This window comes from Oncorhynchus tshawytscha, linkage group LG16, assembly GCF_018296145.1.
Source record: "Oncorhynchus tshawytscha isolate Ot180627B linkage group LG16, Otsh_v2.0, whole genome shotgun sequence".
NCBI lineage: Eukaryota > Metazoa > Chordata > Actinopteri > Salmoniformes > Salmonidae > Oncorhynchus > Oncorhynchus tshawytscha.
In genome coordinates this window covers 50079463-50092810 of record NC_056444.1, presented here as the reverse complement: position 1 = coordinate 50092810, position 13348 = coordinate 50079463, and the positions used below count along the sequence as shown (strand labels likewise).

The following is a 13348-nucleotide window of genomic DNA, read 5'->3' as shown; positions in this document are numbered from 1 at the left end:
GAGCACATACCAGGCTGAGTAGACTGCATGACAGTGCAAGTTCACTGTCATGCAGACTCTGAATGTCAGAGAGTGAAAATGGAGCACCGCTTTGCGACAAGCATGCTTGCAGCTTTACAGCAAAGGAAACGGCTTGTCTCTAGCCAAAATGGAGATGCCTTTTTTTCTATTGGGATTCGCTCACATTTTGTATACTTTATAAGGTTATAAAATTGCAAACAGATAGGCCTATATGTGAAAAAAGATAGAAACTGCTCCTTATAAATTATATTGTGTAGACATACAGTAAGACTAATTTCTCTTGAAGCAACCAAACATATGATAAATGGGATGACTTATTTCTCTATTGATTGGATTTTCTTGAGGTTTGTTGTTTCTTGTGGTCTGTTTATGTCTCATAAGAGCAGATCCTTAATAATGCTCACCTCATAGAAACAAATTATTAGTTGATTACACTAGTACTGATGCATAGTGCTAGGGATCCCAAGTGGCACAGCATCTCAGGGCATCTCAGCATCTCAGGGCAAGAGGTGTCACTACAGTACCTTGTTCAAATCCAGGCTGCATCACATCTGTGATTTGGAGTCCCATAGGTGTTTAATTGGCCCTGGGTTGTACACTGTAAATAAGAATTTGTTCTTAACTGACTTGCTTAGTTAAATAAAGTTTTTTTTTTTTTTAAATGTGCTGACACACACTCCGCAGTAGTTGGGAAAGGTATCACACCTACTGACTCAGGGTAGCAGGGGAACGGGTAGGAGGCCCAGACAATGATAATGATGTTTCTAATACCTCTATAATGAATTGCTGTGCTGTAAACATATGCTTGAAAAATAATACAAGTACAAATAAAACAGGATATAACCAGTATCCCCTCAAGGAAAGATGACAATGGTGATGATGAAGATGATAGTAGTTCAGCTAACTCTGTCTCAGAGAGGGGTGAGGTGACAGAGGATGTGGTTAACATCAGCTGAAAAACAGTAGGCCAGGTAGTTTGTGTGTGTGTGTGTGTGTGTGTGTGTGTGTGTGTGTGTGTGTGTCTCTCTTTCCATCTCTCTTGCACCTATTCTCATCTCAAAGTCTTGGTCTGAGTAGACAGGAAGTGAAGTTGACGGGCACAGGCTATAATTGACAATATAGTTTAGAGAGCGTTAGTGATCGACACGTCGAAATGGAACGCACCTATCTTCTAACCTGTGAGTCCCTTTATTGTTTGATATCTACTGCACAGTGCCCTCCTTAATTTTGGCTCTTTTTTGAAATTATACAATGATTATGAGGTTAGAGTGCAAACTGTCGGCTTTAATTTGAGGGTATTTTCATCCATATTGGTTAAACCGTTTAGAAATGACAGCAGTTTTTGTACGTAGTCCCCCTATTTTTGGGGAGAGGGTAGATCAGCTTTAGGAGTGTGGTGGAGTGCTGCATCAGATCACCCGACCTCAACCCAATTGAGATGGTTTGGGATGAGTTGGACCGCAGAGTGAAGGAAAAGCAGCCAACAAGTGCTCAAAATATCTGGTAACTCCTTCAAGACTGTTGGAAAAGCATTCCTCATGAAGCTGGTTGAGAGAATTCCAAGAGTGTGCAAAGCTGTCATCAAGGCAAAAGGGTGGCTACTTTGAAGAATCTCAAATATAAAATATATTTTGATTTGTTTTCTACATGATTCCATATGTGTTATTTCATACAATGTAGAAAATAGTCCAAATAAAGTAAAACCCTTGAATGAGTAGTTGTGTCCAAACTTTTGACTGGTACTGTATATATATATATATTTTTTAAATATTTTATTATATATTTTCCTTTACAATTTCCCCCTAACCCTACCTCCCCTAATTGGAGTAAACTAATGGACAACAATACTTAGGCTTCTACTTCCAGCTTATACATACTATATACATTTTACGGACATGGTACACAGACAGGGGACATTGTATATTAGTTGTATATCTATTTTTAAAGTGCTAACCTCCCCTGTTATTGTAACGGAGCGAGGTTAGCAAGTTTTGGGGATGCGATATTTGTAAGTCTGTAACTTTCTCACTCATCATTATTCACGATTCATTCAGGACTATCCGTAATCATGGTAACATACACATTAATGTAAAAGTGTTTATAAACATATTCTATTTACAATTAAAAGGGATGAAAAAATGACACAATACATTATTTACCATTCATTTCTATTGGGCACATAATACTCTGAAACACAAGCCAAACAAACAGCAAATGCATCCAACAAGTTTGTAGAGTCACAAGCTTGACTTAATCATTGCATGCTTGGAATATGGGACCAAATACTAAACTTTGGACTACTTTAATACACATGCACTGAGTGTACAAAACATTAAGAACACCTGCTCTTTCCATGACATTGACTGGCCAGGTGGCTGAATCCAGCTGACGGCCATGATCCCTTATTGATGTCACCTGTTAAATCCACTTAAATCAGTGTAGATGAAGGGGATGAGACAGGTTATTAAAGAAGGTTTTTATGACAATTGAGACATTTTGAAAAATATTTTTAAATACAAACATACAGTCAATAATACAGTAGAAAAAGTCTATATACAGTGTTTGCAAATTAGGTAAGATAAGGGAGGTAAGGCAATAAATAGGCCATGGTGGCAAAGTAATTACAATATAGCAATAAAACACTGGAATGGTAGATGTGCAGAAGATGAATGTGCAAGTGGAGATACTGGGGTGCAAAGGAGCAAGATAAATAAATAAATAAATACAGTATGGGGATGAGGTAGTTGGATGGGCTATTTACAGATGGCTATGTGCAGGTGCAGTGATCTGTGAGCTGCTCTGACAGCTGGTGCTTAAAGCTAGTGAGGGAGATAAGTCTCCAGCTTCAGTGATTTTGCAGTTCGTTCCAGTCATTGGCAACAGAGAACTGGAAGGAAAGGCGGCCAAAGGAGGAATTGGCTTTGGGGATGACCAGTGAGATATACCTGCTGCAGCGACATGGATTGTATATGTGTACCATTCAGAGAGTAAATAGGCAAGATTAAAGATTTAAGGTCCTTTGAACGGGGTATGGTCGTAGGTGCCAGGCGCACCGATTTGTGTCAAGAACTGCAATGCTGCTGGGTTTTTCACGCTCAACAGTTTGCCCTGTGTATTAAGAATGGTCCACCACCCAAAGGACATCCAGCCAACTTAACACAACTGTGGGAAGCATTGGAGTTAACATGGGCCAGTTCAATATTAGGAAGGTATTCTTAATGTTTGGTATACTCAGTGAATACAGTGTAAGTGAATTTGTCCTAATACTTTTGGTCCCCTAAAATGTAAAACAAGAAGTGCTGTAATTCCTAAACGGTTCGCATGATATGGATGAAAATACCCTGAAATTAAAGCTGAAAGTCTGCACTTTAACCTCATAGTCATTGTATTATTTAATTGTATTATTTCACAATAATTCCGGGGGGCACAGCATATGGTTTAATATCCAGTGCTTGATTTTAGCAGGCGCTCACCGGAACTGAGTACTGGCACCTCAAATGTTTTACTGCTTGAGTTCCTGCAGATTTATAGATGTCACACTCATCATAATGATTGGACCAAGATGCAGCGTGGTATGTTTCCATCCTTTATTTTGGAAATTAAAACTTCAAAGAACCAAACAACAAAACAAACAAATGAAACATGAAGCTAGACTAATGCTCACAGGCAATAATAGACAAGATCCCACCAAGCACAAATGGGAAATGGCTACCTAAATATGATCCCCAATCAGAGACAACGATAAACAGCTGCCTCTGATTGGGAACCATACCAGGCCAACATAGATATGAAATTCCCCTAGATAACCCACCCTTAATCACACCCCAACCTAAGCAACATAGAGAATAAACAGCTCTCTATGGTCAGGGCGTGACAGTCCTCCCCCCAAAGGTGCGGACTCCGACCGCAAAATCTGACTCAATAGGGGAGGGTCCATCTACCATCGGGTGGGCATCTACCGTCGGGGGCGGCTCCGGTGGGCATTCTATGATTTTGTATTTCTATGTTTTGGCCGGGTATGGTTATCAATTAGGGACAGCTGTCAATCGTTGTCTCTGATTGGGAACCATACTTAGGTAGCCCTTTTTCCCTTCTTTCTTTGTGGGGAGTTGACTTTGTTTATGGCACATAACCTTTAGCTTCATGGTTTGTTTTGTAGTGTTTATTGTTTTGTTCAGCGTCTTTTCTAATATAAAGAGAATGAACGTTCACCACGCTGCACCTTGGTCCTCTTCATTCAACGGACGTGACAATAAACAGCTCTCTATGGTCAGGGTGTGACAATAGAATATTTGCTCAAAAGTACTGTGCAGTTCCTGCACCTATAAACAGTACCGGCACCTATTTTAGTTCAAGTCAAGCACTGTTAATATCTATATGGTTTAATATCTGCATGGTTTAGTATCTGTATGTTTTAGTATCTGTATGGTTGAATGCAGTATCTGTATGGTTGAATAGCCAGCAGCATACCACCCTGCATACCACAGCTAGCTTGCTTCTGAAGCTAAGCAGGTTTGGTCCTGGTCAGTTCCTGGATGGGAGACCAGATGCTGCTGGAAGTGGTGTTGGAGGGCCAGTAGGAGGCACTCTTCCCTCTGGTCTAAAAGAAATATCCCAATGGCCCAGGGCAGTGATTGGGGACACTGCCCTGTGTAGGGTGCTGTCTTTCAGATGGGACGTTAAATGGGTGTCCTGACTCTCTGAGGTCATTAAAGATCCCATGGCACTTATTGTAAGAGTAGGGGTGTTAACCCTGGTGTCCTGGCTAAATTCCCAATCTGGCCCTCAAACCATCATGGTCACCTAATAATCCCCAGTTCACAATTGGCTCATTCATCCCCTGTAACTATTCCCCAGGTTGTTGCTGCAAATGAGAATGTGTTCTCAGTCAACTTACCTGGTAGAATAACAGATATTTAAAATAAAAGTATCTGTATGGTTGAATACAAGTATGTGTGGTAGTTCCCTCTCTGTGTGTTTCAGTGCTGTTGACTACACTGGTATACTCTAGCCTCGGTCACAGGGGAGGTGAGTACATTTCTGTTTATTCATCACAATTGCTCTATTTTCACCTCCCTTTTCTCTCTCTCTCCCTTCTCATTTTATTGCCTCCATCTTAAAGCCGATTTATGCTTGATCCGAAAATGTGGTCAGAGGATTCGTATGGAGTGTGTGACGCAATTGCTGAACCTCCAGACGCATGCTGAGGCCAAATTGAGCTCCGTACCTCATCGCTGTGCGCCTCTCAAATGTGGTAACAATGTGGAGGGATCCATATAGGTCCACATTGACATGATTGCTTGACAGTTGGTGGGGGCGGGAGATCCAGTATAAATACAAACTCACCTCCTTGACAAACTTCCTTCACGACGACTCTGCGCTGCTCGGCGACGCTCAATAAGTATGAAAGTCCTGACGTCTGCCGAGGCTCCATCGCAGTCAATGCTGTACGGCCACTTCAGACGTCGGATTGACCATGCAGAGCCTTTTATTAAATTCACATGTTGTGTTTGATCATGTTCGTACAGGCCCCAAATGTATCAAGTGTTTCAGAGTAGAAGTGATGATCTATGTTCAGCCCCCCCCACCTGTCTATGTAATCTTATTCATTATGAACTAAAATACAAAACTGGTCTCAGGTCAGCACACGTACATGCTTGATACGACTTTTGCACCAGTTGTGGTCTTTTGTGTTTTCCTGGCTTGTGGTTTGGAGGCCTGGGGGTTTCTGAGACCCTGCTGCTTCTATAGCAAGTGTATCCCAAATGTACACAGTGCACTACTTTGGACCAGAGCCCTGTGTGCCTTGGTCAAAGTAGTGCACACATAGGGAACAGGGTGCCATTTGGAGCGCAAGTCATAGAAACTCTGTTTGGACTCACTTCTCATGAAGCAATGGCCACTGCAGAAGACCACAGAAGCAATGATTAGGGCCTACAGACAGATATCCGTTCAATTTGAGTCTGTCTCTCTGAGCTGTGAGGTTTAGGGGAGTTCTACTGGATGGAAACTGTAGATACACATTAAAAAACACATTCGGAATTGTAATCTTATGTACGATGTGTATGTCTGTCTGCCCTTCTCTCTCTCTCTCTCGCTCAGGTCGGTCTCCTTCAGCCTCTCTGAGCATCAGTCCCGACAGATCTCAGTTCCTTGAATATATGTCTTTTTCTCTGAGCTGTGAGGTTCAGGGGAGTTCTACTGGATGGAGACTGAAGAGATACACAGCGACTGTGAAACCGTCAGAGTCTGGAGTCGACTGGGGGTTCAATCAATCCAACTACGTCATCAAGACAGCTAAAACATCAGACAGTGGAGTGTACTGGTGTGAGTCTGGGTCTGGAGAACACAGCAATGCTGTCAACATCACAGTACACGGTACGTCCAGATAGATACACAATAAACTAGAACCTACATATTCAACTGCGGAACGGATCCGGATGGGGTCAACTGCAGGCCCCCCAAAAAAGGACACCATTTTTTACATGGTCGGGCTTTGGCCCCTGGTATCATATAAACACACATAAGACATGGAAGAGTGCATAGAATTGCAGGAAATTTGCTTTAAAACAGAAAATCTCTGCCCCATTCAAAATGTGGAGAAACTGACCGTTTTCTCTCTGCCAACAAGAGGGGTATGAACAGTTTGAGGTCGCATGGGTTGTGAGGTGGAGGTTTGTTACAATGCCAATATCCATCTGGACCTTTTCCACCTAGGAAATGGTGGGACCTTCTCAAATAGTACCTGAGTACCCCTGGACTAGAACCTTCAAACTCAACACTGGACCTCGAAGCCAGTTCCACTGTATTTTTTTCATTCCCCCCTCTGATCAGGGACTGATTTAGACCTGGGACACCAGGTGTGTGCAATTAATTATCGGGTAGAGCTGAAAACCAGCAGGCTCCGGACCTCATAGGGTAAGAGTTGAATAGCCCTGGACTAGAAGCTATCACTATACCATTGTCTGTAAATTATGTTACGATATTATTTTATTCGGATTATCTGATGATGTTATAATTGTCCTGCGTACAGGTGGCGCTGTGATCTTGGAGAGCCCCGCCCTTCCTGTGACTGAGGATGATTCTGTGACTCTGCGCTGCAAATATCAGGCAACTCCCGCTGAACTCACAGCTGATTTCTACAAAGATGGATCCCTCATCGGGACTGAGACGACAGGAGAGATGACCATCCCTGCAGTATCCAAGTCAGATGAAGGGCTCTACAAGTGTAACAACTCTGAAGGAGAATCACCAGCGAGCTGGATGACTGTGAAAGGTGAGTAAAATAAAATCACATGCAGAATTATAATATATATTTTTTTTAATCGTATATTTCTTTTTTTGGTTTAGTTCATATAAATGTGAAGCCATTCTGTATGTGCAATGTGTCCTGTCTTTCTCTCACTCTCTCCCTCTCTCGCAGGTTGGTCTTCAGCCTCCCTGAGTATCAGTCCCGACAGATCTCAGTTCCTTGAATACAAGTCTGTCTCTCTGAGCTGTGAGGTTCAGGCGAGCGCTGCTGGATGGAGACTGAAGAGGTACACAGTGACTGGAGTCGACTGGGGTTTCAATCACGGTTCCAACTACGTCATCAAGACAGCCAAAACATCAGACAGTGGAGTGTACTGGTGTGAGTCTCGGTCTGGACAATGCAGCAATGCTGTCAACTTCACAGTACACGGTACGCCCATACACAATATTTACATGAGTGTTTGCCTTTGCAGTACCTACATTAGCGTATTATTTTAGGTCAAATAGCTCATCCAGTTATTTATCAATCCATTCCTGGGGGACCCACAGGGTGTGCACATTTTTGTTCCAGCCAACACTAACAGAACTGATACAACCAATCTAGGGATTGGTGCTTGCTTAATTAGTTAAATCGGTGTGTTTTGCAGGACTAGAGAAGAAAATAAAATGCACACCCTAGGGGTTCCCCAGCAATGGATTGATAAACACTGACTAACCTTTCATTCGTACAGGTGGCGCTGTGATCCTGGAGAGCCCCGCCCTTCCTGTAACTGAAGGAGATTCCGTGACTCTGCGCTGCAGACATGAAGACAAGAAAACGAAGGACACGTCCTCAAACCTCACAGCTGATTTCTACAAAGATGGATCCCTCATCAGGACTGAGATGACAGGAGAGATGACCATCCCTGCAGTATCCAAGTCAAATGAAGGGCTCTACAAGTGTAACAACTCTGAAGGAGAATCACCAGAGAGCTGGATGACTGTGACAGGTGTGTGTGTGTGTGTGTGTGTGTGTGTGTGTGCGCACATGCGTGCATAGAAGTATTTTTAAATTGTGTAATTCTCTTTCTAGGCCCAGGGCCTGTGTGGTCCATCTCTCTGCCCAGGCTGCTGTGTAGTCTACTGGTGGTGTCTCCCTACCTGCTGGTGACCATCGTACTGCTGGTGAAATTCCATAGGCGCCGTGCTCAAGGTGAGGACCCTCAACCATTATATGGTGTATACATTTACAATTTGTAACAGCCTTCTATTGTGATTCATGAGTGTTGACAACTGTTGCTTGCATTGAACCATGCTTTAAAGTGTTAATAACTAGCTCTGATTGAGTCATGTTGTAAAGTAGCTCTGATTGAACCATGCTTTAAAGTGTTAATAACTAGCTCTGATTGATTGTTAATAAGTCTGATTGAACCATGCTTTAAAGTGTTAATAACTAGCTCTGATTGAGTCATGTTGTAAAGTGTTGATATCTAGCTCTGATTGAGTCATGTTGTAAAGTGTTGATATCTAGCTCTCATTCAAACCTGTTGTAAAGTGTTGATAACTAGCTCTGATTGAACCATGCTTTAAAGTGTTAATAACTAGCTCTGATTGAACCATGCTTTAAAGTGTTAATAACTAGCTCTGATTGAACCATGCTTTAAAGTGTTAATAACTAGCTCTGATTGAACCATGCTTTAAAGTGTTAATAACTAGCTCTGATTGAACCATGCTTTAAAGTGTTAATAACTAGCTCTGATTGAACCATGCTTTAAAGTGTTAATAACTAGCTCTGATTGAGTCATGTTGTAAAGTGTTGATATCTAGCTCTCATTCAAACCTGTTGTAAAGTGTTGATAACTAGCTCTGATTGAACCATGTTGTAAAATGTTGATAACTAGCTCTGAGCCATGTTGTGAAGTGTTGATAACTAGCTCTGATTGAGCCATGTTGTAAAGTGTTGATAACTATGTTTAGGGGAAACCAGGGAACCCAGGAAGACACACCAAGACCAACCAGGTGACAGTCTCTACCTTTCAACAATAAAAACTAATATAGCACAGGTATTCTGAACCGAATGTGGAACTGGTTTAATGTGGCTGAGGCCAACACCACTCAGGTGAGTTTCTCTACCCTACACCATTACTGAACATAGGTAACACTGAATGCAGGTTAGTCCAATCAGCCGCTCTTTCAACTCCTGCTATTTAGGCCTTCTAGGGCTTGGGACTGTGTGTGCTGCACACTAGCTGTTGCATATATAGAGTTGACTATGCAATAAGGCCCGAGGAGGTTCTGGACAGCCCTTAGCCGTAGCCTTATTGCTATTATAAACTGGTTACCAACGTAATTACAGTAGTTAAAATAAATGTTTTGTCATACCCGTGGTATATGGCCTGACATACCACAGCTGTCAGCCAATCAGCATTCAGGGCTCGAACCACCCAGTTTAGAATTGTTATTAATGTACTGTATATGAAAGTATACACCGCCGAGTGTGGTGTTTGAGTAAATGTGATTTGAGTATGTTATTCAATCTAATGTCACAGACATGTCCCCTTCTGTTTGTTGAGCAGGTCAGCATGTTGAAGAGTGAGCTCACCGGATCACCATAACAATGGAAAGCACGGACTTCTAATCCGGAACTGTGAAACACTGTTATTTCTTAGCTTTTAGCTTTGCATGCTGGTACAATAGTGACAATTTATAAATGTGATTTGTGAACTATCCTTTTTTTTTGTTTACTATATCTTTAAGAAATGTATGCAAAATCATTTCTATGTTTTAAATGTTTTAATCCATGTTTTATGGGGAATTAGTCAATTTTAATCTGGATTCATCTATATCATTTTCTTGGTGCACTTAGTGTTAATTCAGGTGCTATGATATTATAATCAATCAATTGTAAATGTCCTAATTTTTCATCGCTGTACACACACACACAACACAGATTTAGTGTACACTACTTTGATGTAGACATATTAACGTTCTGGTACTTATACAATGTTTATTTACATGTGTCTAGAGTAGAAAACAAAACAAGTCAAGATATCTTTGCTGTTAAGCAATAACCAATGACGCATTTCCTCAGCAAACCCATGTTTTGTACATTTTCTTTCATTTTGGTTACATATGGCATACAAATGTAATGCACCTGGGGAATCCGAATGTCTTTGGAACATCCTGCGAGGCTCATCCTCTCTGAGCATGAGTTAAAGGGGAGAGGTGAATGCAGTTTTTCTCCCTCCATCACTCTCTCTCCAGCCACCACTCTTGCCCTTGGCATGTAATGGCGCCTCTCTGTGAAAGTGCAAACACCTACAGTACATGACGCACACTGCAGGGAGAAAGGTAACAGAACGGACTGATGAGGCAGGAGGTGGGAGTTATCACATGGAGCTCCTTCTGCTGGAGAAAAGTTTTTTTTTTAAGTTTATTTAACTAGGCAAGTCAGTTAAGAACAAATTCTTATTTTCAATGACGGCCTAAGAACAGTGGGTTAACTGCCTTGTTCAGGGGCAGAACGACAGATTTTTACCTTGTCAGCTCGGGGATTGGATCTTGCAACCTTCTGGTTACTAGTCCAACACTCTAACCACTAGGCTATCTGCTGCCCCAACTAACGTGGAGGTGAGAAAATCAAAGTAACCTGTAGTGGGGGCAGTACACAGTGATGTGCTATATACACATCAGAGTGGATTTGATTATCTGGCAAGGGTTTCCCCGGTGGGAGGAGTTTGCACCAGGTGAAAAGTAATTGCATTAGTTTTGGAACCAGGCTACGTTAACGGGCGTGAGACAGATGCCCCGTTTTGGTCAACGGCGACTCAAAACAAAAGTAAAGTAGGTTAAACACATGGGTAGTATTCTGTGTTTTCACACAGGGCCTGATTACTGAAGGGGCTGAAGCCCCGGGGCCAAAGCCAGTCAGGGGTTCTTGAGGCAGAAAAAATGCAAATGTGATATATTTGTAGTTTTTTTTTACTGCAACCGCCTGTCACAGGAACACGCTCTCAATAAGTGTAGATAGCCTCCTGCTGCCACTCTGCTAATCAGATGGGGGAGGAGAGGAGGTATGGGGCCCACCTGAGTAACTAGGGGGCCCTGCCTTGGTTGGGTTACTGATTAATAAAAATATGATTTAACTGCATAATAAATAAATATGAGTACGCGACTGGTAAATTGTGTGAGATTGTGTCGATTTATAATCCAATCAGAAAACGTAACCAATTATGGCACCAGTACGCAACGCGGTTTTCGTTGTCTACCGTGACCGTGCGAGAAAGAAATATATTCCTAGCTATGGTGGGAAAACATTAGAGTGGCCTGAGCGGGGCCCCGAAAAATTAATTCCAGAAAAGAACAGTGGGAGCAAGAATTTAGACAGAAAGAGATCAGCAATGGGACAGGAAAGACCACCTAATCATTTGACTCTTATAGATCTTCAGAGTGATGTACTCAGGGGACTTGATTTCAAGGACATCATTGCAGATTTTGCTTCTCAGAAAACGAGGAGGAAATGCTTTGAAGGTAAGCCATTACACTTTCTGTAAAAATGCACTGCATAGGCCTAATGCTCGCCCGCTGGAGAGGTTTTGTCCAGCTGGTGGGTGCTGAAATGGCAGAGGCCGCGCTCCTGTTTTCTTTGCGATGGCTCGTGAACAGTTGCAGTAACTGTCCCGTTGTCCTCAGTCAATAGTGTGAACATGCTGTGTATGCGTGCCATGCCAATGCCTAGGCCCTATTTCATTCATTTATTTTCGAGAAGAGATGCTTTATAATCCCACGCCTTCATCACAGTCAACAACACACATACATTTTATAGTAAGAATATAATGCTATTAAATATTTATATTTAAGGGCTTAAAAAAAACAAAGCTCCGGGGCATAAGATTTGTTAATCCGACCCTGTTTTCACCTGTAAAAGTGGTTGTTTTTGGCTTTATCTGCCTTCCAAATGAACATACACCGCATTCGGAAATTCAGACCCATTGACTTTTTCCACATCTTTTACATTACAGCCTTAAATTGTTCCCCCCCCCCCTCATCAATCAACACACAATACCCCTTAATGACAAAGCAAAAAACCGTCATTTAAAATAATTCAAATAATTCAAATGTATCTATAAAAAAAACAGGAAACATTACATTTACATAAGTATTCAGACCCTTTACTCTGTACTTTGTTGAAGCACCTTCGGCAGCGATTAAAGCCTTGAGTCTGCTTGAGTATGACGCTACAAGCTTGGTACACCTGTATTTCCTCCTTCCAGACTCACGTTAAGCATCTCCAATCCAAAATAAATCTAGAATCGGCATCCTATTTCACAACAAAGCCTCCTTCACTCATGCTACCATACCCTCGTAAAACTGACTATCCTACCGATCCTTGACTTTGGCGATGTAATTTACAAAATAGCCGCCAACACTCTACTCAGCAAACTGGATTTAGTCCATCACAGTGCCATCCGTTTTATCACCAAAGCCCCATACACCACCCACTGTTGGCTGGCCCTCACTACATATCCATCGCCAAACCCACTGACTCCAGGTCATCTATAAGTCTTCGATAGGTAAAGCCACACCTTATCTCAGCTCACTGGTCACCATAGCAACACCCATCCGTAGCACCTTTGGCCGCCTTTTCTTCCAGTTTTCTGCCTCCAATGACTAGAACGAATTGCAAAAATCTCTGAAGCTGGAGTCTTATATCTCCCTCTCTGACTTTAAGCATCAGCTGTCAGAGCAGCTTACCAATCACTGTACCTGTACATTTCACACCTGACTACCTCATCCCCATATTATTACTTACCCTCTTGCTCTTTTGCACCCCAGTATCTCTACTTGCACATCATCATCTGTACATATATCACTCCAGTATTAATGCTAAATTGTAAATATTTTCACCTCTATGGCCTACTTATTGCCTGCCTCCCTACTCTTCTACATTTGCATACACTGTACATTTTTCTTTCTTTTGTGTAATTGACTGTACATTTGTTTATGTGTAACTCTGTGTTGTTGTTTTTGTCGCACAGCTTTGATTTATCTTGGCCAGGTAGCAGTTGTAAATGAGAACTTGTTCTCAACTGGCCTA

The 13348-nt window shown here is 42.0% G+C and overlaps 1 protein-coding gene across 1 annotated transcript; it reads left to right on the top strand.

The window, feature by feature from the left end:
• Nucleotides 1-1105: 1105 nt before the first annotated feature.
• On the top strand, nucleotides 1106-10749 carry LOC112215836 (low affinity immunoglobulin gamma Fc region receptor II-a-like). The gene is made up of 9 exons (XM_024375261.2): nucleotides 1106-1199; nucleotides 5005-5049; nucleotides 6124-6399; nucleotides 7055-7297; nucleotides 7445-7702; nucleotides 8004-8261; nucleotides 8345-8464; nucleotides 9229-9270; nucleotides 9828-10749. Exons 1-9 carry the CDS (start codon nucleotides 1175-1177, stop codon nucleotides 9845-9847), a joined length of 1287 nt encoding a protein of 428 aa, XP_024231029.2. The 5' UTR covers nucleotides 1106-1174; the 3' UTR covers nucleotides 9848-10749.
• Nucleotides 10750-13348: the final 2599 nt, after the last annotated feature.